The 25,790-nt window shown below is 34.8% G+C and overlaps 2 protein-coding genes across 15 annotated transcripts in view; one reads left to right on the top strand and one right to left on the bottom strand.

The window, feature by feature from the left end:
* CREB1 (cAMP responsive element binding protein 1) overlaps window positions 1-20,990 on the top strand; it is a 56,475-nt gene extending 35,485 nt beyond the window's left edge. For 5 of the 10 annotated variants that reach the window (XM_019939044.3, XM_073807344.1, XM_073807343.1 and 2 more), the window contains 4 exons: window positions 667-809; window positions 4,785-4,967; window positions 6,868-7,018; window positions 14,762-20,990. In XM_019939044.3, coding sequence (XP_019794603.1) covers window positions 667-809; window positions 4,785-4,967; window positions 6,868-7,018; window positions 14,762-14,906 — 622 coding nt within the window. In that variant the 3' untranslated portion in view covers window positions 14,907-20,990. Of the gene's footprint in view, window positions 1-666; window positions 810-4,784; window positions 4,968-5,093; window positions 5,217-5,973; window positions 6,037-6,867; window positions 7,019-7,855; window positions 8,792-11,946 lie in introns of those variants that run through there. The other 5 variants (XR_002177080.3, XM_073807345.1, XM_019939043.3 and 2 more) reach the window with 5 other exon arrangements.
* The window catches only part of METTL21A (methyltransferase 21A, HSPA lysine), a 56,213-nt gene that overhangs the window by 17,015 nt on the left and 13,408 nt on the right, over window positions 1-25,790 (bottom strand). The window lies entirely within an intron of this gene.

The following is a 25,790-nucleotide window of genomic DNA, read 5'->3' as shown; positions in this document are numbered from 1 at the left end:
TTCCTGGAAGTAAGATTGCTGTGTAAACACATTTGGTTTCCCAAATTCCCTCCATAAGGGTTGTGCCAGTTTTATACTTCTAACAGCAATATACAAGAGCATGTATTTTCTCACAGCTTTGCTAACAGACTGTATTGTTATACTTTTTTTTATTTTTACCAATCTGAGAGTTGAGAAGTTAAAAATCAGGTTTTTGGTCTTTTTTTCCCCTCAGTATTCAGGAGTTATTTGTATGTTAGGGATATTGGACCTTTATCTGTAATATATGTGAACATTTTCTCCTAGTATGTTTGATCATCTTTGACTTTATTTTTGGTGTTCTTTGCCATAAAAAAGCGTTTTTTTCCTGTAGTCAGTTTTATTAATCTCTTCTTTAATTGTACCTGGATTTTGAATCATAGTCTTTCTTTATGTTCATTTTAAAGAGAAATGCATCTGTTTTTTCTAGTCCTCATATGGTTTTGACATGTGCATCCCTGATCCATTTTTAGTTTTATTGTTGCAAATTTTATTGTTTATTATTGTAAATTTTTTAACTGTAAAATTTTAAAATTCTCTCTTAAGCACTATCAGCTTTCTGCCAGTTTTCTGATCTTTTCCTCTTCTTTGTATTTAGCCAGTAAATGTTACTTTTGTTTTAATTGATATAGTTCTCTATTTTTCTAGGAAAATTTTGAATGACTTATCTTCTGATGCACCAGGAGTGCCAAGGATTGAAGAAGAGAAGTCTGAAGAGGAGACTTCAGCACCTGCCATCACCACTGTAACGGTGCCAACTCCGATTTACCAAACTAGCAGTGGACAGTATAGTGAGTAATAGATATTTCTGTTTTGGAAAGTGCGATGAAAAACTAATGACTGCATTTTCCTTAAAGTAATCTTATAAGCACCAGCTCTTTTCTAAATCTTGGTTGTCATTTTATTTCCTTTACTTATATGCAAAGTTTTGTAACAGAAGTATTTTCTTTCCTTCAGGGTTTAGTTAGGATTGCTTAGGTATGTAAGACCTTTAAATGGCCCTTTGTTTTGTGCAGATGCATGGAGAGTCTTACAAGTTTTTCAAACCACTGCTTGAAACTCTGTATTTCAGTCCTCATATAGCATATGATGTTAATAGAAAACATGAGTTTTTCAGATAATCATTCTTTGATTATGTTTAAGGCCAAAAATGGTCTCATTATTCATCTATTTTAATAATTCATCTTTCTTTCTAAAAGTAGCATTTTTAAATCATATTGACGTTTCACGGTGGGGTGGAGAGGCTTGTTTGCAGTCTACCAGCACATTTAATTATTATTCCTTTTAAGATAAAAGGTAGTGTAGTGAATTGTAATAATGTGAGCGTAAGGACTGCTGAAATTAAGAGGGCACTTTGCTTTTTGTCGCACAGAAAGCAAAGATTTCTTTTGCAGAATTATCAAAGTTTCCATTTCTCTGATGTCTCTGACACTTAGGTCTCTCTTCTTATCTTTCACCTAAATCTGTTATAAAGAACTTTTGAGTTCTGCTTTTGTTTGATCAAAGGCATTTGTGTGAATGGTACCTTTTTCCTCTTTTCCCAATATCTTTCTGCCTCCCAAAGTGCCTCACACATTGATGTCTTCATTTTGATTTGTTCATTAAATCCAGTGCTACCCATTATATAGTTTTCCTCCCTGTCTTCCTTAATTACAAATTAAATGTACACATTGAAACTCTTGCTGCATTGGTTTTCTAATGCCCTGGGGTAGTCTGTGTGAGAAATATGTGTAAAAGTTTGACTGCCAAGTTCATAGTTTTCCATTTACAGCTCAGCCTTGGTTTGTATAACTAATTGCATTCCAACTGAATTAAAAACAAGTAGCAGACTTTTTAGCTCAACCAAAGCTGAAACTTTTAATAGTAAGTAGAAGGCAGGCATTTCTGACTAAGCTTCTTGTCCATTCTGTAAGCTCATTAGAGTTCACTCATTCTTTTCCTTCTTAAGTTCTTTGTTGGCAGAAATAGATACTATCTATATATGTGTATGTGTGTATTTTTTAGCCTTATATCCAAATAATTTGAGTTATTCAAGGTGTGTGTTCTAAGACCTTGATATGTGAACTTTTTTTTTCTTCAACTTCACCACGCTTGAGGGATACAGCATACTCCTGTTAGTAACAGATTCACTCACCACAGCAATTCTCACTTGAACTAGAAATAGAAAGCATGCTCTTTAGGAAAGAGGCATATCAAAATCTCAAATAGGGAAGTGAAGTTGAGGGAGGTGAAGCTGAGAAAAATAGATGTTTAATTTGGCAACTGACAGTTGCTAGTTTTAAAGGTTAATACTTTGAGATTTTAAAAGCTTTATACATTATCTTTATCCCTTATTCTCTGTATGTGCACATAGGACCTTGATGGAACTGATTTAACATTATGTTCTTGATTGTCGTTAAGAATCAATATAACGACCACTTACATATACAATATTTATTTGTTTCTTAACTTACAAAAGAAATATATGGTTGTAAAAAGTCAAATGGTAGAGGTTTTTAGTGTTAATAAAAAGTAAAAACCCTTTCCATCCCTCCCCATTAGAGTTTGGTATATATCCTTCCATTCTTTTTCATTCTGTTTATACATACATGTGTCATGTGTCATTTTTATACAAGTGAGACCTACATTATTTATATACCATAGACAAATATATGCATATATAGTTATGTATGTAGTTTCTTTTAATAGCTACATTGTGTTTCACTGTAAAATATAACATTTATTTAAAAATCACACACTGATGAATATTTAGGACATTTCTACTGTTTCAAACAATGCTACCTGAACATTCTTTTATATATATAGTATCCTGTCCTGTCAGTGGGGATAGCATCTAAAGAGTGGAATTGTTGAAGCCAAGCCAGCCTGCCCAATTACCCTTCCCAGTGGCTACACCAATTTGTACTCCTTCAATAAATTGTTTTTTTTTTTTTAACTAATACTATTATTAGTTTTGTCCATTACTTGGTTCACAGTTCCTGATAATAAAGTCTTGTTTGAGAGATTTTATTCTTAGTTAGAAAAACATATTTTATTTCACTAACTGAAACTGTTTTCATTGTGGCTCCTCAGAATCTCAGCTGGGTTTAATTATACTCTTTTCCTTCTTCTAGATTTTGTGGTAGAATCATTATACACACCTAAAAATATATCAGTTGCTTGATTTCTATCTTTTTTTCTTGTTTTAATGAATTTAGTTTTATTGAAAGCTATCTTAAGTCCTTTTGGAATATGAAGTATATAACTATTAAGAGAAAAACAATGTTTGATAGGCTCAGACTTGAGTTATTCAGAGTACTTTCATATATACATGATCTCATTTGATTTTTATAACAATTGTACTTAGTGGCTAGAACCAGATATTTTTATTTTTACAGAAGAGATAACAGATTCAAATAACAGTTTAGTGATGGAACTTGGACTAGAGCCCAGATCTCCTGATTTCTAGTTTCCTTCTTTCCTCCCACCTTGAGTTCATTGGTATGTAGTCAAGAAGAAAGTTGTGTGCGTTGAATACAGTGGAATTTGCTTATTAACTCTATTTGAGAAATTGTGGTTTGATTCTGTTAACCTGATTCTTTCAAGTTATCCTGAAGTATTAATCTCAGAATAGTTTTTACATATTCCTTTTTTTCTCCTTGTCTAAGATAAGTAAAATTTATGGGATTAGCTAATGTGGGTAGATTGTATATGCCAGTATCTTAATTTCCACAAGTATTATTTACTAAACCAAATCACAGCCATTAACTGTTATTATTTCTTGATTGAACAGTAAATAATCCAGTTTTTCATACATAGATGACTCAGGATATTAGTTACCCAGAGCTAGCTGACAGTTGATCCCAAACTAATTTCCTTCTAACAGACAAAAAGTAACATGCTCAAATCAGACATGTTGACTTAGTTAAAATCCATTATGCAATTTTATATGTAATATTGTGATTTTTAGTCCTTCTCTTTTTGGAAAACTTTTAACAGGGAAAGTATCTTATTAACTTTTTACATGTACTGTAGCATAAAGGTTAATTGAGGTTTTTTATAAAGTGAAATGTCTACTAGTATGAGCCAAAGTTGATTCCTTTGTAAAAGATAAATGACAAGTATGATTAATTTGTGAATAATCAACGGATCCTACATGAGAATGCTTGAACTTAGAAATAGCAGTAAAATATTTTTTTCTAAATGATGATCTTGGGCTCTAATTTTAAACTCCACGAGAGGTCTGTGATAATTAAGTTCCATAGGACATTTCCGTTGTTCCACTGAGTGGACTTTTGTTACACTTCATGCATTGCTAACCGAGTTAGAGAACAGAATGCACTACTGAACTGCTTTATTAATTATGAATTAAATAATCATTTATTGGGTGCCTATTACATGCCCATATCTGTGCTAATAAGTACATGAATGTAGAGAAGGAAAATAATATGTAGTTAATGCCAGAATAAAGGAAGTGTGGGTCACAGAGTGGTACTTCTTGTGAACCAAGTAACTTCAAGTGGAATTTAACATTTTCTCATTTTTTATTAACTGACATTACTGTAAATTATAATGTTCATAGAGTACGTTTGTATTCTTGAAATTGGATATAGGTTTCCTGAGCAGAAAGTTACTTGAGTATACAAAATCCTTCTTGGTGATGTTATTTGCTGTAATAATTTCTCCTAGATTATGCCTTGCAAATTATTCTGCTTTGAATTTAGTGTGTGTATAAGACTTACATGGTATTAATTAAACTTGTAATAATAAAATCCATTGGGTTTTAGTTGCCATTACCCAGGGAGGAGCAATACAGCTGGCTAACAATGGTACCGATGGGGTACAGGGCCTGCAGACATTAACCATGACCAATGCAGCTGCCACTCAGCCGGGTACTACCATCCTACAGTATGCACAGACCACTGATGGACAGCAGATCTTAGTGCCCAGCAACCAAGTTGTTGTTCAAGGTAAGAGAATTCAGAATTCACAGGTGTGGTAAATTCTTTGAAAAGTTAAAATTTTATAGACTCAGAAAAAGTAAGTATGATACTGCAAAGCACTATTAAAATATAGTTTATTTTTCTTCATTATAGATACTGTTTTCCATGAACTCTTCTTCCATTATTCCAATTGGACCAAAATGTCATGGCATAAAAACAACTATTTTCAATTTTAAAAATATAACATCTATCTTTATTGGATATAGGAGAAATGAGGTAGGTTAGAGGGAAAGACAATAAAATTAGGAGTTAAAAAAAGATAGATTCTAAATCTAAATATATAGAGATTCACTTTGTGACCTTTGTGAGTAAGACCCAGCCTCCCTGGGCCTCATTTTTTTTCATGTGTCAAATGAAAAGTTGTACTAAATCACTGATAAGAATCTTTGGAGGTTCAAAATTCTGTTCCTCTGCTTTTAAGTCAAAAGAAATTTACATCTTCATTTCTAAGATCATCATTTTTTATTTCAAAGGATAGCATTATATTCTGAAAAATCTTATACCAGTGTGTAAGTCTCCTGGTCTATGAGCAAAAGTAGTTAAATCCATGGTGAATTATAGAAATAGCTTTTTTCTGTATTGTTTTGTTTTAATTTTTTTGTTTTCTTCCTATTTGTTTCAGAAATCTTTATGGATGGGAGTTGACCATTTTTCTTTGAATTCACTTGAATATTTTAAGAATATGATTTATGCCACATTTAAAATTTGCATATTAAGGAACTAATAATAAATCTGTTTCTAAAATATTTTTATTAAAAATATGTTTTGCCTCTGTTAGGTAATGACAGATGTGCCCTTTCACCATGGATGATTAATTTTGAATAATTCTAAAACACCAACTAGAGAGTCATAATTTATTTAAAGGGCCCTAATGTATTTACAGAATATTTTCTGTTACTAAACAAATAATATTTGAAGAAGATAATATTTTGCTTATTAATGGGAGTAAAACAACTTTTCACTTTACATGCAGGTACTCAAAAATTGTAAAGCAGGATGTCAGTGAATTTGAATTCTGAACGTCAGTTTGAAGATGGTAACATGTTTAGTATATAAATCTTTTCCACTCAAACTACACATTTTAATTGATATTAATAACAAATATGGATGATTTTATAAAGAGCTTCAAATTCTCTCAGATAATGTTAGGTTTCTTATTCCTAGGAGGGCATATTATTAAGCTGTTTTTAGAAGCGATTTGACAAATAGAGACTTTTTCTTTTCACAAATGATGGATCATTTAGAAAAGTAAAACTTCAATTTGTTCAGCCGTTATCATTTACATTAAAACAATGCTTACAAGTAATATAATTGGCATCAAATGGTACACTTTTTCATACTTTGTTTTGTTACAATTAGGAATTTATAATAGTTGACCATTATGCTTTATTTTCTCTTCCATTTTGCTATTTTATGAAAAATCATGGTCGTTTTTATGTCGTGGCAAGAGTCTACTTGAAATTTTTTAATATGAATTTACCAATATCAAAGGAAGACATTGAGGACTATACTCTATCTAGGAAGATCATCCAGGCTGTGCCCCACTTACCTTTTAGACTTAAGGTTGGTAAGCATGTTAACAACAGAATAGAACTACATTCCAATGAAAGATAAATATAAGACCCAGCAGACATAAGTTAAGACCTCTTTCATCCAAGTGACTATACTAGTAAATACATTAAATTGGGAATTAATTTCTGAGTAATGTCCCAAAGAGTGCTGATTCTTTCAACATTTTAGTCAGAATCATCTGTTCCTTTTTTTCCTTTTAATCCAAAATATATGTTTAGATTGATGATTGACACGTAGTTTTACCAAGTCACAGTGGTTCAGTGTCTTACACCATGCTCACTGTTTTTCTTTTCAGCTGCCTCTGGAGATGTACAAACATACCAGATTCGCACAGCACCCACTAGCACCATTGCCCCTGGAGTTGTTATGGCGTCCTCCCCAGCACTTCCTACACAACCTGCTGAAGAAGCAGCACGAAAGAGAGAGGTTCGCCTCATGAAGAACAGGTACATACATTGCATTTACTTATATTGTTGTAGGTCAGGCATATTTTCAGATTCTGCCAGATGTGTGTCTTTAACATCTGCTGACAATAGGATCTTTGCATTGAGATATTTTTCTGGTAAAATTGATGGATCTTGCTAAAACTTCTTTATTTAGCTTCTCATAAGCTGCACTTATGAGATGGCTAATGGGATTATGGGTCCATCTTTGATGATAGAGTAGTTTTCGTTCATGCAATTTCCCCATGGGAGATTTAACGCACAACTTTGCTATGTTTTCACTATTGCTTCAACCAACTATCTAGGTTATTTAAAATTGTTTATTTTCATGAGTAGTATTGGTAAGATTAAGAGTTTTATGTATATATATATTAAAATTAAGTGTTAAGGTTTATTTATATTAAATGTATTTGTAATAGGTAAATGTATGATGGCCAGTCTAAGTTTTAATGCATATTATCTTTACTCAAAATAATAACAATTTAACACCTAAAGAAAGCTTCTTCAAAAATAGATTAATGCCGAGAATATCTTATTATTGACAAAAATCTTAAAATAGAACTAGTCTTCAGCAATGAAAATGCTACATATCAAAAATTTATTAAATGTGGGAAAGTTATTCCCATAAAGTAAATTCATAGCTGTAAATGGCTTTGTCATCAAAAAAACGTAATAAAAATTTTTTTACTTATATTTACCTTAGTATTTTTATTTATTTAGTTTAGGATTTAAATATTTAGCTTAACATATAGAAATGACCTAAGACAAAACAAAGAAAATGAAAATAAAGATATTAAAAGTTTGAAACAGTGAAAATATTCCACTGCTTTTCACCTCAAGATTCTTCAACTGCTGTGATAAAGTGAAAGAAACATAGAGGTTGAACTTAGAGGATGTGGATTCAAGTCCTAGATCTACCCCTTTTGCTGTGACTTTAGAAGAACATAACCTTCTAAACTTCAGTTTTCTCCTTTGTAAAACAGGATCCCACTACGCACCCAGAGGGTTGCTCTGGGGGTCAAATATGTGGGTCAAGTAAGATAATTCCTTTGAAAGCACTTTGTAACTGCAGTGCTCTGTTGAAGTGTCTGTTTTTGTGCAATTTCATGTTTCAGCTTAGATCAACCTCTTTCATTCCTAAAATATTCCTAGCTGTTATAGAATGTTGGTGAATTACACCTAGGCAGAAATGGCACAGTTTTTTCCAGATTATTAGGAAAAGAGTTGGAAACAAGCTGAGTAACTTATTTCATTTGTGCTCCATCAATGTGTGATTTTAAGTAAGCTACAATAATAAACAGAAGCATAAAAGCTGTGTTCATATTTAAATGTATTTTAAAATATAAATTAAACTGTGTTTTAAACTTTTTTAATGTTTGTAAGGAAATGTGTAAGTAACCCTTTTGAAAATTAGAAGCAAGTCTGATTAGAAGTCTCAAGTAAAGGCTAGGTTATAAAGTTTAAGACGAGAACATTTACTGAAGAAACCAGTTCTCAGCAGACACAACAGAGCAGTCAGGTAAAAAATACATCTCTTGATTGTGAAAGCAACAAAGGACTTCAGATTATGTCTGTGTAGTTTGGCTCTATGGAACAGAAACCTTTCCCCTTACACAGAAATCACTTAAGAAGCAGCTTAATTGTAGTGGGTGAGGAGGCAGCACTGCAGCTTCTTGTCTGCTCTGGTGTATAGAGGGCTGCCCATTTATGAAAGCACATTAATTTGACAGGCATACCAAATTCTCCTTTTCCTCTTCGTGAGATTTATGATTCCCCCCCCCCCCGCCCCGCACCCTCCCCCCCAACACACACACACCAGCCACATGCACGCCAAGCTGGGGACAGGGAACACATAGCTACAATTCCTAACAACCTCTGCTTGCTTGAGATATTCAGGGAAGCCACCTGACTTACTGTGAACTCTTTAATAAAATACTTTGGCTTGGATTTAATTTCACTATAAGGAAACTTCCCATTGACTCTGGTATAGTTCCTTTTCCCTTTCTTCCCAGATATCTGCTGCTTCTACTTTTTCAACTTCCATTCACTAGAATCTGGCTTCTGTGCCCACCATACCACTCCAGTGTCTATAAAAAGGGACAGATACCTTCCCATTTGGCAAATCTAGTATTCTCTTTTCATTTTATTTTACCTTTACTGGGAGTATTTGACACTTTTGACTGCTCATTTCTCTAAACTCTTCTTTGGCTTACTCACCTGGTTTTCTGACTACTTTTCAAATTTTCCCTTGAAACTTTCATCCATACCTATGTATTTCAGGCATCGTCTATATGTTGATACCACCTAATATATACTCTGACTTTGACCTTTCCCTTGAGATATTATTTATTTAGGTCCTGGTATGTGCTGGACACGATACCTCATTTCTTTACATATTTTATTAGTTCTGCCCACAATGAGAGAGAAGCTTATGTCCACTTTACAGAGGAGATACGGTTCAGAAAGAAGGTAAATATTTTGCCAAAGGTCACACCTTTTAAAAAATGGGTAGAACTGAGATATGAGCCTTGCTCTGGCACCAAAGCCTGTGCACCTGCTACCTGTCAGATTCAACCATCATCTCCTGCTCTGCCTCTCAGACAAGAACACATGGCAGTGTGCTGGAGGTACGTAGCACCAAGAGGCAAACATGGAATGCTTTCCTTGAATATTTATTTGGCTCAAAAATTTGAGAGAAAAAACATTTTTAAGGTAAACTTAAAGATATAATTCACACCAGCAGCAGTTGCTTTGGACTGTGCTCCCATATTTAGTTTCCTCTGCCATTATGGTTACTCAGGTGGAAAAGTTAGAGAAGCACTCTCCTCCTGAACATATTCACTAGGATAAATGTCCCTATGTGCCTCAAACACAGCCTGTCTTCTAAACTTGATAAGAAAAGGTTGTGATTCCCCAAATTCTATAACATTCAAATTGCCATTTACTCAAAAATGAAGATAGGGCTTCCCTGGTGGCGCAGTGGTTGAGAGTCCGCCTGCCGATGCAGGGGACACGGGTTCGTGCCCCAGTCCGGGAAGATCCCACATGCCGCGGAGCAGCTGGGCCCGTGAGCCATGGCCGCTGAGCCTGCGCGTCCGGAGCTTGTGCTCCGCAACGGGAGAGGCCACAACAGTGAGAGGCCCGCATACCGCCAAAAACCTGTGTCTTAGAACAACAGGGACTTCCCTGGTGGTGCAGTGGTTAAGAATCCACCTGCTGGGCTTCCCTTGTGGCGCGGTGGTTGAGAGTCTGCCTGCTAATGCAGGGGACACGGGTTCGAGCCCTGGTCTGGAGGATCCCACATGCCACGGAGCAACTGGGCCCGTGAGCCACAGCTACTGAGCCTGCGCGTCTGGAGCCTGTGCTCTGCAACGAGAGGCCGCAATAGTGAGAGGCCCGCGCACCGCGATGAAGAGTGGCTTGCACAGCTGGAGAAAGTCCTCACAGAGAAACCAAGACGCAACGCAGCAAAAATTAATTAATTAACTCCTACCCCCAACATCTTCTTTAAAAAAAAAGAATCCACCTGCCAATGCAAGGGACACGGGTTTGATCCCTGGTCCAGGAAGATCCCACGTGCCGCAGAGCAACTAAGCCCATGTGCCACAGCTACTGGAGCCCGTGCCGTGCAACAAGAGAAGCCACCGCAATGAGAGAAGCCCGCGCACCTCAACAAAGAGTAGCCCCCGCTCGCCGCAACTAGAGAAAGCCCGCGTGCAGCAACAAAGACCCAACGCAGCCATAAATAAATTTATTTATTTATTTAAAAAAAACCAACAACAACAAAAATTTCTTCCTCACTTATGTTACATTTCGGCAGCTGCAGGTCATGGTATGGCTCTCCTCCACATGCTCCCAGCCAAAGGAGGAGCACCTCTTTGAGTCCTGTCATTATTGTAGCAAAGGGAAAGGGGAAATACTTTTTGAAGCACCTGCTTGATTGTGGTAAACATCTTGTCCACTCGGGTACCATAGCCCAAAGCACAGGCTAGGACAAGCCCAACATCAGCGAAATGGGAATGGTGTGCTCTTCCCACAGGGAGGGAGGAGTAAAAAATTATGGAAGCAATACAACCCAGCACCTCTGTCTTACAATTTTAGAGTGCAGGAAGAATTTAATAGGTTTCCTAAGAGCAGAAGTAATGAAGGAAAAGGTTAAGTAGGCTTGACCATCTAAAAATATGAAAGCCTCTGATTAGCCATGGAAAAGGTAAGTAGCAAAGCAAACAATAAACTAGAAACATTTTAACAAAGTCAGGAGACTGATAAGGATATAAATAAGTAGATTCAAAGAAAATGAATTAGAAATGGGGTAAAAAAACCTGAAAATTCAAACCAGTTAAAGTGTATGCTATATAAATTAAGGTACATCCTTTCAACTGTATAAAACCAACTGTTAATAATGCAGATGTGTTTTTATTGAGATGGGAAGATGTTCATAGTGGAAAAGAGCAGGTTACCAAAGAATATGTATTATCCCATTTTTATTTATTTTTATTACAGAAGTAAAACATGCTCATTATAAGCACATTAGAAAACATAAGCTAAAATATTTACTCAACACTAATTGTGCCACCCAAAATGTTAACATTCTGGAGTATAATTTTTTTCCCCTAATATATATGTGCAAAGATAAATAATACGTTTTTAGTATACAGTTTTTATTTTTTTATTTTGAAATAATTTTAGCTTATGGGAACAGTTATAAAAATAGAACAGAGTTCCAGATACTCTCTATCCACCTTTCTATAAGTTTAGCATATTACATAACCAGGCTGTGTTTGTCAAAACTTAAGAAATTAACATTCTGTCATATACTATGTATAGTAATTAACATAGTATTTTTTATAGTGGTATAGTAATATTAACTGCACTGTCCATTTTATTTGAATTTCCTCAGTTATTCCACTTCTATTCCTTTTCTCTTCCAGAATCCAGTCCAGGGTACCACATTGCATTTAGTCATCGTGGCTCCTCATCTCCTCCAATCTGTGACAGTTCTTTCCTTGTCTTTCATGGGCTTGCCACTTTTGAAGAGTAGTAGTTAAGTTTCTTTCAGAATATCCCTCACTTTGGGCCTGTGTGATGTTTTTATTATGATTAGATGAAGGTAATGGATTTGGGGGAAGAATACCACAGAGATGTAGTCTGCCCTTCTTGTCACTTCATATCAGGGAGCACATACCAGCATGACTCATTACTGGCAATGTTAACTTTGATCACTTGGTTAAAGTGCTGTCCAAGTGTTCCCGCTGCAGTTATCATTTTTCTCTTTTTACACACTATTCCTTAGAAGAAAGTCACAGATTTAGAAAGGGAGGAGAATTAAACTCCACCTCCTGGAAAGGAGAGTATCAAAGAACTTGTGGTCATAGGTGAAAACCTACATGGTAATTGGTGTTACTTTCGCAGAGTTGCTTGGAGACTATGCAAATATTTTATTTCTCTCTTTCAAGTTTTCCCCACTAATTTTAGTATTCACAGGGGAATCTTTCCTGCAGTAATTATTACTGTGATATTCTAATGAGGATTTTCTATTTCCCCATCCCTTCTACATTTACTAACTGGAATTCTTCTATAAGGAAAATTTGTCCCTTCCCCACATATTTATTTATATCAGTATGGTCTTATAGATACTTACCTTATATTCTTTGGGCTATAATTCAATATTATTATGATAAGATTATTCCAGTTTTGGCCATCGGGAGCTCTTAAAAGTCGGTTCCTGTGTCCTTTAGATGGCATCTTATTTTTCTTCAAGCACGTCTTTACTTTCTGGCCCTACAAGATCATCTGGGTTCAACTTCTCATCTTGTGTTTTCCCTGCTTTAGCCTTGAAATCAGCCATTTATTCAGTGAGTCCTAGTTTCTTTCATTGGAAAATGGTATTTAGAAATCAGTTAGGCAGTAGTTGTGCTCTTTGCTACTGAGGTTTCACAGGCCCTCTCAAAGGACAGAGCTAGGAAATATACACGTGTGTGTGTGTGTGTACGTGTACACTGGCCCATGTATGCACACAACTATATTTCTGTACGTGTACATTACTATAATAAATATGTTTGTACTGATCCCTCTGACTCTATTCTGTAGCCACAGGGCTTATTTTAGCCTTCCCTTCCCCCCTTTGCTTATTTGAACTTCGTTCTCTGACAGAAACTTGGCTTCCCACTAAAGATGGTTTATTTATGTATTTGTTAAACTCTAGTATATAAAATAGTTCCATAATTGCCGACTTGTACCCCTATGAGAAACAACTTTATAATATAGCATTTATGTACAGTTCTTTCTGTTTTTAGCCTTAAAGTACCAGTGAAAGCACTGTTTTCAAAGTTACTTAGCTCTGCTTCTTTTTTCTCCACCCTCTTATGTCATATACATAAACATTTATAGTAAAGTTAGATTTCTCAACATCTACATTCAATTCTGGGATTCCCCGATATCCTGTTTTTTATTTTAAATTTTCATTACTTTACTTTTTGTGCTGTATATTTCTGTGGGGTTTAACAGACATAAAATGTTATGTGTCTACCACCACAGTGCCATACAGACATTTACACCACTCTAAAAAGAATCCCTTGTGATACCTCTTGGTAGTCAGCCTCTACCCCCTCCCCCAGCCCCTGGAAACCACTGAACTGTTTTCCATCTTCTTGTTTTGTATTTTCCAGAATCTCATATAAAAACAGTATGTAACCTTTTGGATCTGGCTTCTTTCACTTAGCACAGTGCATTTAAGATTCATTGATAGTGTTGCATGAATCAGGAATTAGTTTTATCCCTGGTATTGTATGGATGTGGTTTATTTATCCATTCACCTTGAAGTTCATCTTAGTTTCCAGTTTTGGAGGATTATGAATAAATTTACTATAAATACTTACATACAGGTTTTTATATGAACTTTCAATTCACTTGAGTAAATATCTAGGAGTGGCCTGGATGGATGGAATGGTAAGTGTATATTTAACTTTATAAGAAACTGCCAAACTGTTTTCCGGAGTGGCTGTACCATTTTGCATTTCTACCAGCAATGTATGAAAGTTCCAGTTGCTCTGTATCAAATGTTATAGTTTTATGTTTTACATTTAGGTCTGTGATCCCTTTTGAATTAACTTTTTTATAAGGTGTGAAATGTGTAAAAGGTTCACTTTTCTGTATGAACACCTGTTTGTTCCAGCACCATTTGTTAAAAAGACTATCCTTTCTCTGTGGAATTGCCCTGGTACTTTTGTCAAAATCTAATTGACTGTATTTGTATAGGTTTGTTTCTGGGGTGTCTAGCATGCTTCATTGTTCTGTGTATCTGTCCTTTCGCCCATACAATCCACTAGGAGAATCTTTCCATTCTATCTAAAAATATTTAGATCGAAATTTTTGAGAAACTTTAAGAGGCACTCTCCAAGCTAAAGAGTTCTTTTTATTTTTTATTTAAAGCTCATTTCAATTTTGTATTCTACTCCAAAATATAGTAATTCTTAATTTAGTATGAAAATGCTTGCCACCCTTATGCCCCATCAATTAAAACTGGTGCTTTGAATTTTTTTTTTAATCAACTTTCTATCGTATGTTAAAATTTTACATTAGACAATTTCCAAGTCATTCTGTTTATTTTTCTCAAATGCCTAATCTATAATATATTAAAACATTTGTTGCTTTGAGCTAAATCTTGTATTTTTAATGTAGTCTATCAATGCAAAATAAATGATACAGAAATGTTGCATAAGTTTTCCTGTCCTTTTTTGCTTGTAGGGAAGCAGCACGAGAGTGTCGTAGAAAGAAGAAAGAATATGTGAAATGTCTAGAAAACAGAGTGGCAGTGCTTGAAAACCAAAACAAGACACTGATTGAGGAGCTAAAAGCACTTAAGGACCTTTACTGCCACAAATCAGATTAATTTGGGATTTAAATTTTCACCTATTATGGTGGAAAAAGGACTGGCTTGGCCACAACCAGAAAGACGAAATAAACATTTATTTTCTAAACATTTCTTTTTTTCTATGCGCAAAACTGCCTGAAAGCAACTACAGAATTTTCATTCATTTGTGCTTTTGCATTAAACTGTGAATGCTCCAACACCTGCCTCCACTTCTCCCCTCAAGAAATTTTCAGCACCACGAATCATGAAGAGACTTCTGCTTTTTATCCCCCGCCCTCTTCAAGAAGTAATAATTTGTTTACTTGTAAATTGATGGGGGAAATGAGGAAAAGAAAATCTTTTTTTAAATGATTTCAAGGTTTGTGCTGAGCTCCTTGATTGCCTTAGGGACAGAATTACCCCAGCCTCTTGAGCTGAAGTAATGTGTGGGCCGCATGCATAAAGTAAGTAGGTGCAATGAAGACGTGTTGATTGCCAAATTGACGTGTTTTCACATTTTCATTGTGAATTATGTAAGATTGTTAAGAGACATACCCTCTAAAAAAAGAATTTTAGGATGGTGTTGAAGAAATTAAGAATGAATTTGGAGTGCTTTCTATGTACATTCTCTTCAATACTGAAAACTTGTCCTTGGTTCTTAAAAATATTCTGTATTAACTACAGCTCTTCCATAGGGCAGTTTGTTGCTTCTTAATTCAATTCTGTATGTGTTCAACATTTTGAATACATTAAAAGAAGTAACCAACTGAATGAAAAAGCATGGTATTTGATTTTAAATTAAATCAAAGTAAGTAAAAGTACAAAGCTTGTTTTAGTTTAGTACTAAATTCTTAGTAAAAAGATGCTCATTAGTAAACCAATCCCTTGAGTTATATAACAAGGTTTTTAAATAAATGTTTTTGTCATCGCCTTCAAAAATATTTATATTGTCACTCATTTACTTTAAAAGGTTTTTCTAATTAAACTGTTCCCCTTTGCACTTATATTATACCACCAACAGGAAAGCCTTCAAGATGTTAAAGCAAAGTGCTGTATTTGTTTATAAAATGTTATGTGTTGTAGAAAAATACTGATTTTAAATCTTTTCCGTATTAACATACTTTAACAGAGTAGTGAGTTTTTTAATGAAAGAAGTTATAAGGATATAGTTCTTTTAAAGTACAGTATTAGATATGCACAAGGAAAATAATTTTCTTCAGACATATTTGAATGACTGCTGTACTACAATATTTGGATTGTCATTCTTGCAAAACATATCTTTGTTGTTTTCTTCTATTGATAAAAAGGATAGCTATGCTTTAGCTTTCCAATATGCTATATATACCCTTTGTTATTCTGTAAAGGAGCTACCTGTTTTAATTCCTTACCTATAAACAGTCTGTATTTGTATGTATCACACATTGTTTCCAGTACTACTTTTAATTACCAATACTCATTTTATTCACTAAGCTTGATAAATTTAAAAGTTACCCTTTAAAAAAAAATAAGACTGAGGTGGATTTGAAAAATTGGAGATTGACATAATGTTAGATTATAATTTCTCATTTGAGAAGGTATTCCTTTTTTAAAAGAGAGTCTAGAATTTAATGTTTTATATTTAGTCATGGGTTGTTTTTAAAAGTTAAGTTTGTTAATGTGTTAACAAAATATGCAGATATGGGTGTTAATTATTGAGTCCATTTTGAAAAGTAAGATTTTTAATTAATATTTGTAAATGGTATATTTTTATTTGTAACAAACCGTTGTCTTTTTTCAAGGATGAACAGAGTTTATGAAGGAGCACCATTCTAAGAATTGAGTGATGTAGTCTTATATCTGGACAGTTCGCCAGATTCTCAAGAAGGCTTTCAAACGACTGTAAATTTTGTTGTTTATCCTGCTGAGCTAATGGGGAAAGTTATAGTGTAAAAATTATTTGTATACCTGCATAGATGTGTCATTTTCCAAAACTGGTTTAATAGAAACCAAGCAAAATCACAAATCTGTTCACAAACTAGAAGTCTTTCTTTGAGGCAGAATGTCAGACCTGAACATTTTAAAAGTCATAAGCTTTATAAATGAAAATTGCCTAGTATTTAGCAAGTTAAATGTTTTCAAAAGTTGAGGCTTTCTATTTAATTAGAAAGTTGGTGGTCCTCTTAGTCCCTGATAAATCAAGGCAAGTCACATCCATATTAGCTGGCTGCATTTATAAGTTATAAAAGACTGATTGCACTGGTTTGAAGTCAGTTACTTAATGGTGAGGTAAGAAATGTATTCTGTTGCTAAATCTGTTTAGACCCTTGGAGAGATTTGAAGATTTCAGTTTATACAGATAGAAATTAAGCATATTTTGAGCAAACTTTTTTTTAAGAGAATTGGGAAAAAGGTGTTTGTCTTTAAGCATGCAACTTTGAGAATCTTTGTTAAGAAAACAGCATAATTTTTAAAAATCTTATAGCCAATAACATGTGGCCACATTATGTTTTTTCTCTTCATTGGCCGAAAGGGAATAAAAATGTCATCATAGGAATCTGTACATATGCTACTGATTTGCCTAGAAAATAGCAAGTTTGGTATTGCTCACTTTGCAAATATAGGGCCATGTGGCACTTTTATCTATAGGACAGATTAACTCTAATAAAAATGAAGTGGGAGGGGTTTATTTTTTATATATTGCTCTTATGAGTTTTCAAGCTTTGATAGTGTTTAACTGAAAAGTGGTTTAGAAAGGGCTAGATCCAATGTGTTCACATTATTAAAAATTGATATCAGATGTAATTTTTAAGTCCATTTTTCAAACTCAAGTACCATATTGGCAACCATAATATTGTCATAGGTGCTCTGTTGATTTAGATATTCCTGGCGGGGGGGGAATGGCATTTGTATAATATATGTGTATATATATATATATACATACAGTATATAATCTGAAGCTCTGAGAGCTCTTAAGTCAGGAATGCTGAGTATTATAGTATACTGAGGTCAGATGAAATTTTACATTTTTGTGTATTTTATTGCATCACTTTTGGTAGTTTCTTGGACTGAATTACCCCAGCACTCATGATTGATGTTTTTTAATCTCCTGGTTTTTTTTAATTGTCAGTTTTCTTTGGCTTGATACTTTTAAATGTGTTACTAGTCACTTGAACCACCACCACCCCCACCCCCCCACAAAAAAGTATTTGGTTTTTGTGCTTTGTCTCTGGCAGCTATAACAGTGGTAAGAACATTTTGAAGATAGCTTCTAAAAGGTACCACTGATTTTTCAAAAATCATCCTGGGGGAGAATTTTTGGTGTTTTCATTTGAGCAGGGATTTTTGTCAGAAAATGTATCTTGATGGCAAGTCAGCAACAGTGCTAGTATCTGAAAGCACAATGCCAGTCAGGCAGGCTGTCCGATCAGAAGTCATCTGGCTGAAGTTTATCTCTGTCTCTCAGGCCTAATCCCTGATCCTTTTGACCATTTGGGGTGACATGTGGAATCATACAAAGGCTTAGGAAGAAACAAGTTTGTTTAAACCAGGATGCTTTTACTTACTTTAAGTGACTTCAATCTAGATTTCATTTTTAATGTTTTTAGTTCTGTGATCAGCTGTAGTCAGCTATCAGCATATATTGTTCTCTTTATTTTGAAGATCAGAAGCCTGCTTAATTTTGCAGGATTAAAATAAGGCTAATATCTTAAAGTTAAGATTTTGAATTAAAGTGGGTTTTAGAGACAACTGTTAACACACCTTTTCAGTTTTTCCAAGAGGCTTTATTTGTTGCCATTGTAACCCTGAAAGCTGTTGGTATATTGTTTCCCATTGACTTAATACAAAAGTTGTATATTTATTTGGATTATTTTTACATTATATTCTTTGTAAATGTTTGGTGTAACTTGCACTTTTAAAAATGACCCTGTTTGGGTATTAGCAAACTTGAGAAATTCCCTCATCAATTAATTGTCATCTGACTTTTTATGTCTTTCTCCTCTCTTCAAATCATGTGGCTTTTTTTATGGCAGCTTTTTTCATTGATTAAAATATTTTAACACCTAAAGGCTAGCCTTATAAATGCTGTAAAAGAAAAATATCAGGAAATTAGATTAGACTAGCCCAGTTAATTAAAAGATGGGTTCAAACCCTATCTTATTGTCTTTCATCATGGATAAAGATAGAAGGAAAAGCAACTCAAGTGAATAAATATTTATTTCCAATTTTAAGACTGTCCACACCCCAACATTAATACTGTTTATAGAATCCCAAGATATCCTTGAATTTGCCTAGAACAGTAAAAGACTTCTCAAGGCAATTAATCATTATTATCATGGAGAACACATGTATTAATTTGATTAAATTTTTTCACTTTAAATTGTCTTTGTTAACATCACATTTGACTGATTTCAGATGAGGAGGGGAAAAGTGAGGTATGCTTAAGTAAGCCTGTAGGTGAAGAATTGTGGTATAAATTTGTTCACTCAGTTGTACAAAGCACAACTAGAACTTTTTGTTGGATGGCTTACATACATTTTGAATACTTTTAATGTTGATATGTTGACTTTTTTAAGTTGACTGCACAGTCACTGTATGTACTAGGAACTGGTTTCCTTGACTTTCTAAAATCAACGGCTAAGAGAGGCACTAATCCCTGAGGGGTCGAACATATCATGAAGCTGAGTCAGTATGGAAGAATTTCAAATAAATCAAACAGGGTGCTGAAGTTCCATCTGTCTCATCTGCTTATGATAAGTTCTTATTGATTAGTGAATGTAACTTAAGCCTTTGTATGTGTCCTCAGGGGGCAAACTTTAAGAGGGACCAGATAACGTTTGAATGGAGGGATTATATTTCAGGTGTTTTAGCTTGAAATTTATTTTTTAAAAAAATTAAAATAGGAAAAAAAATAGAACAAAGCCTGTGAAGCAATTTGATATTATAAACAGGCTGAGTTGTTTAGCACAGAGAGAAAATATTGACCTGTCTGCATTCTGGTACTGTGCACACAGGTCCTAGCTGGGTAAAACACGATACATTTTGAGTTATTCTCACCAGCAAGTAAAAGGAAAATGAACAGTCTTCAGGAAATGTCTTTTTGAAAGGGTCATACAGTAGGAAATTCAAATTTTACCTACTTTGTAGAGGCATTATTTAATACTTGCCTACAGAAGTATGGCATTTCTAAGCTTGTGTCTGAGGAGCATCTCAGAGATGTGAGAGTAAATCTAAAGTAGTTAAAAAATTGGTAGGGAAGGAAGACAATCCCTGCAGATAATGATCTTACGTTAGTTGGCTGAGTGAAATGATCTATCGTTGTGTTTGGGAGGTTTTATTTTCTTATTTTTTTAAAATTGAATTGGTATATGCTTTATAGACATTGTATTTTTATCCAGGTGCCACTCCAATTTGTGTATGTAATAAAATTATTTATATTAAAAGTGGGAAATAATTCGTCAACATTTTTCTGTGAGTATAGGTTAGGATGGCAAAGAAGAGTGCTAGTTTGCCGTTTTCCATGTAAAATCCCCTACTGATTTGTCACGTCAGTTGTCATCCCCCCCAAGAAGAGGAATTATTTCTAACCTAGCTGTATCACTTGAAACTTTAGAAGCAAAATAATCAGGGAAGTTTCTAGAGAGAAAGATGTTTGTTTGGGTTTTTGGTTTTGGTTTTGTTTTTATTTTATTTTTTTGGTTTTTGCTTGAGGATTGGGGTAAAGAATACCTCCCCCCAAAACTATCAGCACAAAACAGGGTATTGATTTTTTAACTCTGATGTTGCTATTGGAGTTGAATACTAAATAAGTAACTATAGTGAGGGAAATACATTTCTAATAAAATTCCCTACAATCTAGAAACATCCCTGTTTTAATTTTTTTTACCTAAATCTTTTTGTGCTTTATCTGTGTAAAAAGAAAAATGTACTGAGCTATAATGGATTTTATTAACACTATGTACATATTAGCTGCTTTGTGTTCAGAATGGTAGCAATTGCTTTGTATATTAAAGTGATCCTTGTGAATTTGTGAAATATTGTCATAAAGTGCTTTTTCTTACTGTAATCTTTGTGGTATCAACTGTCATAATACCCTTTTTACACAAACATTTATGTGCAGTCACATAAACATGCTTTTAAAAACTCCGGAAGTCTCTTTTTTGGGATGGGATCTCTACATTGTGTTTTTCACTAGTTGTGTCAAGCTGTATTTTGTGGACTTGGTTTATTACTTTTGTTAAAGGGCAAAAGTTATGCTAGAATATATCACAAGCTTGTGGTGCACAGCAACAGAAAACTAACTCAAGCAACAAGAACATATCTTTAGTTACTTAATTTCACTGTATTCCTAGTTTTTAGCACAAGATTTCTTTTTTCAGTAAGATTAAACAGTGCCTATTTGAAGATCTGGAGATGTTACTCCCCTGTTGAGACGACCAATGGGAGGAGACATATGGCCAGCTGTCTCTAATGTCATAAAACGCATCTTTGCATTGGAAGAACTGATAAGGACAGATGACTTCCTGGCTCCCCTTGTAATTCTCAAGTTCTGTGACCATAAAATGGAAGGAAAGGAGAGGAGATATGGTTAATCTGCTCTTTGCTTAAAGCACAAGAATAAAAGATTCTCTCCTGTACTATTGATTCAATTTCTGAAAATAAGCAGTTGCGTTCTAAAGGAATTTTTTTAATTGCGATGTTTATTAAGCCTGTTATCTCTGCCATTGTATTGAAGGAATTACATGAATTGTATTCCTTTTTTTTTCTTCTACAAAGAGTAACACGTAATTTATTGTACAAATAGACATTTTTGAGAGTGAAAGTGTGAGGTGTAAACCAGGATTGTGCTGAGCAAACTGGGACCTGTGTTGACCCTCCTTGCAAACCGTGTTCAGGTGCTTGGACCGCCAGTAAAAGCAAAGAGTGCCTATCTTCTCTCCATCCATATCTTTGCTGTCACTTGCTCATTTCACAAATACGTACCTGTTGGGAACGTACTTCTGGGCACAGAAGTTCCTGTCCTCAAGACGCTTTAAGACACACAGCCAAGGAAACAATTCTAACACGTTTATACAATTTTCGCCTTGAATTCCAGACTCATATTTGTCATCTCTACTCTTGATTGCAAAACAATAGGTCCAAACTGAACTTTTAATTACTCCTGTAAATCTGTTCTTCCTTTGGCTGGTTCTTCTCCGTCTTGCAGATGCTGCCATTATCCACTAAACGCAAAAACCCAGAAAAGCCCTGCCTTAATCAGTATTATCCTTCCCCTCACTGCATTTTAATTTCTCGACAACTTTCTTAAGTATATTGACCAAACTGGGGCCTAGGATTCTAATGAGGGCCTAACAAGTGAAGAGGAAAGGTAATTTCCAGGCATTTGAATGTAATTTTTATGATTGAGGTGCAATGCACATAACAAAATTTATCATTTTAAAGTGAACAATTAGTGGCGTTTAGTGCATTCGTAATGTTGTATTACTACCACCTATATCTAGTTCCAAAACATTTTCATCACTCCGAAATGAAACGCTGTACTCGGTAAAGAGTCACTCTCAATTTTCTCCTCCAGCCCTTGGCAACCACCAGTCTTTCTGTAGACTCACCAACTCTGGATATTACACATAATCATGCATTTATCAGTACTTCATTCCTTTTTATGTCTGAGTAGTATTCCAGTGTAGGTATATGCCACAATTTATCTGTTCATCTGTTATACGTTGCAGTTATTTCCATGAACATTCATGTGCAAGTTTTTTGCTCTGGGTCTCTGTTTTCAATTTTTTGGGGTATACATCTAGGAGTGGAATTGCTGGGTCATATGGTAATTCTGTTTAACTCTTTGAGGAACTGCCAAACTGCCTCATTGGCTGTACCGTTTTACATTCCCACCAGTGATGTATGAGTGTTCCAATTTCTCTACATCCTGGCCAACACTTGTTATTTTGCTTTTTTAAAGAAAAATAGTAAAGCCATCCTCATGGATGTGAAGTGGTATCTCATTGGGGTTTTGATTTGTAATTCCTTAATGACTAATGATATTGAGCATCTTTTCATGTGTTTGTTGGCAATTTGTATACTTTGGAGAAGTGTCCAAGTTCATTGCTCAGTTTTTAATGGTTTTTTTGTTGTTGAGTCTTACGAGTTCCGCATATACTCTGCTTATTAGACCCTTAACAGATAATATGATTTGCAAATATTTTCTCCCATCCTGTAAGTTTTCTTTTCACTTTCTTGATAATGTCCTCATATTTTTTAACTTAGTTTTTTAAAGTAATAGGTATATTTGGAAAAAAAACTAAACAGTACAAATGGGTGAGTTTGTGTATCCTTTTAGTGACAATCTGTGCATATACACACAAATGTAAATGTCTTTTCTCTCCTCCCTCTCCCTTTTTTATATAAATGGTGCTTTTTTTCCACTGAATGTATCTTGGCAATAGTTGTATTTCACTATATGTATATCTACCTCAGTTTAACAGGTGTGAAGTATTCCATTGTATAGATACAGCATAGTTTATTTAACCAATACCCTCTTTTGTGGACATTCAGGTTGCTTGAAACTGCTGACTGTTAATATATATACAAGTTAGTATAGATATATACAAGTTAGTATATCTCCAGGATAGATGCTGAAAAGTGGAAACTTATTAAGTATGGTTTTCTTCATATTTGGAGGGGGTTTCCTAAGCAGTATTAATCTGCTAAATTAATGAAAATGTCATGTTGGTTAGTTTTTTTTATGTTAAACTTCATAGTCTCGCTCTTCATATATATATTGTATGAAAAAAAATAGAAGTAGCAGAACCAGCCTTACACAAAGTTATAAAAAAGAAAGCTGGCCCTTCCTTTTCTCAACTCTGTTATACTGTTTTCCCTTCTAATCTCCCTGAGTAACAGTTGTTCTCAGCTAGGAAACAATTTTTCAGTATGCCATACTTTCTAGTGTTAAATTTTAACCCTTCTCTGGTTGTAGAAAGAAAAGCATAACATGATTTTTAGAGCAGAAACTTCTGAGCTAACAAATCCTCAATTTTTAAAGTGCAAAAAAAAGGCCCTGAGGACTGCCCTGCTTTTTCTGCAGTTCACGTCAGTGCTAAGAGAGCCCAGGTCTCCAGTTTCCCACAACAGGGAAATAATACTCACTGTAGTGTCTCACCTCATTCTTGTGAAAGAACTTGAAAATGCTACTTCTGTCTTGGTAGAGGTTCTGGGGAGCAGAAAAATTATGACTTTCTCTGACACTAAAATAAATCACACGTCTGTTTCACCAACTATATCTAGGACCTCTAACCAATACTGGTACATGAAAAAGTGATTTTTAAAAGTATCTTAAATTGTTGGAATTCCCCGGCGGTCCAGTGGTTTAAGACTGCACTTTCATCGCTGAGGGTGGGGGTTCGATTCCTGGTCAGGGAACTAAGATCCCACAAGCCGGTGGTGCAGCCAAAACAATAAAAAAATAGAGTGCTTGAATTTTTTTTAAAGGTGTCTTAAACTGTTATTTTTGTTTCTTGATTTCAAAAGTGACTGAAAATGCTTCTATCAACCACTATAAAAGCATAGAGATTAAACAAATGATGTTGGAAGTGAATCTTTTATATAAGTTCATAACAATTTTGTTACTGAGAATATGCTTTACATTTTGATATCCCTGAGAATAGGCAATTTAATAAGGTAACTGATCTGTAAAGGAATCTGTATTTTTCATGAGTATATGTTAATTGAACTCCCTTTATGAAGAGGTCACTGTTAACACTTGAAATATAAATATGAGGTACGGTCCTTGTGTTATTGGAGCATAAACTGTTTGGTAAGATGAAACATTTCAGACAATGTTACTCTGCCCTCAGTTTTCAATCTAGTGTTCAGTTCACTTAGATAAAGTATTTTGATTGATTATAATTCTGATCCTTTAGTATAAAAGAATAAATGTACCGCTAGAAACTATCTGAAGATGGTACCATGGATTCAGATGGTTCTATCATGAACTAAAGCAAGATACCCTTAAGAGGTAACTACTTAGAAGACAACGGCGTACTTTGTAGTTTTAGTTCTAAGAATCTGATGTATATTTTAACTTAGCATCTTGGCCATGGTATTTGATTTTAACTGGGAAGAAAGTTACTGATACCCACTGGCTAAGTTAACTGCATAACAGTTTGAAGAAACTGAGCAACGTGAGGATCAAGGCTTAGTACAGTAGGTCCAGAGACTAGATTTCTATCCTTAACTTGAAGACAAAACAAGCACACTTAAAATGCACATTTATGGGATAAATTAATCCTTTTCTCCTAAGTAAAAAGTGTCACAACTTCGTTGACATCTATAGTGGACAATGCGCTACAATACCCAGATATAGTCTCACGTCCCCATCCCCACACACACATCCCTGAAGCACTCATCTCCCAGCTTCTGGGAATGTTCGTGGCTGATGGCTCTCAGCTGAGTCTCTCAGGTGTTGTCTTCACCCCAAGGTTCAGCTCCTTGCATCCAATGACTGACGACACAAGGATGTAAGTCCCACCCCCTGCCTCAATACCCAGCTTCCGGCCACCTCAGCTCTGAATTCCGCTGAGGACTTTCCTGACCGCATCCCAACCCAATTTCTTCCTCTTTCCCAGTCCTGCTACTTTTACTCCGTCAGAGGTGTCGCTCTCGAAAGCATTCTCATTTAAACGTTCTGCACCTTAACCTTCACCTCTGAGTCTATTTCCCTAGGGAACTGGACCTGTGGCCACATTTTGAACTCAAAGCCAGGAAAAAATCATTTGATTTTCACTTAGACAACCAAGCTATTCCTGCTGAATTTTTCTCACCTCTTCTTCTATTTGTAGGCCAAGGGGAAAGAATTACCTTCAACCTTTTCTGAGTCTTACTGTTTTATGAAAATGTAAAAGAAGCCGATCACTGCTTCCTTCACTTGGTAAAGCATCCAGGCTC

This window comes from Tursiops truncatus, chromosome 7 (assembly GCF_011762595.2).
Source record: "Tursiops truncatus isolate mTurTru1 chromosome 7, mTurTru1.mat.Y, whole genome shotgun sequence".
Taxonomy (NCBI): Eukaryota; Metazoa; Chordata; class Mammalia; order Artiodactyla; family Delphinidae; genus Tursiops; species Tursiops truncatus.
This window is presented reverse-complemented; position numbering and strand designations above follow the sequence as displayed.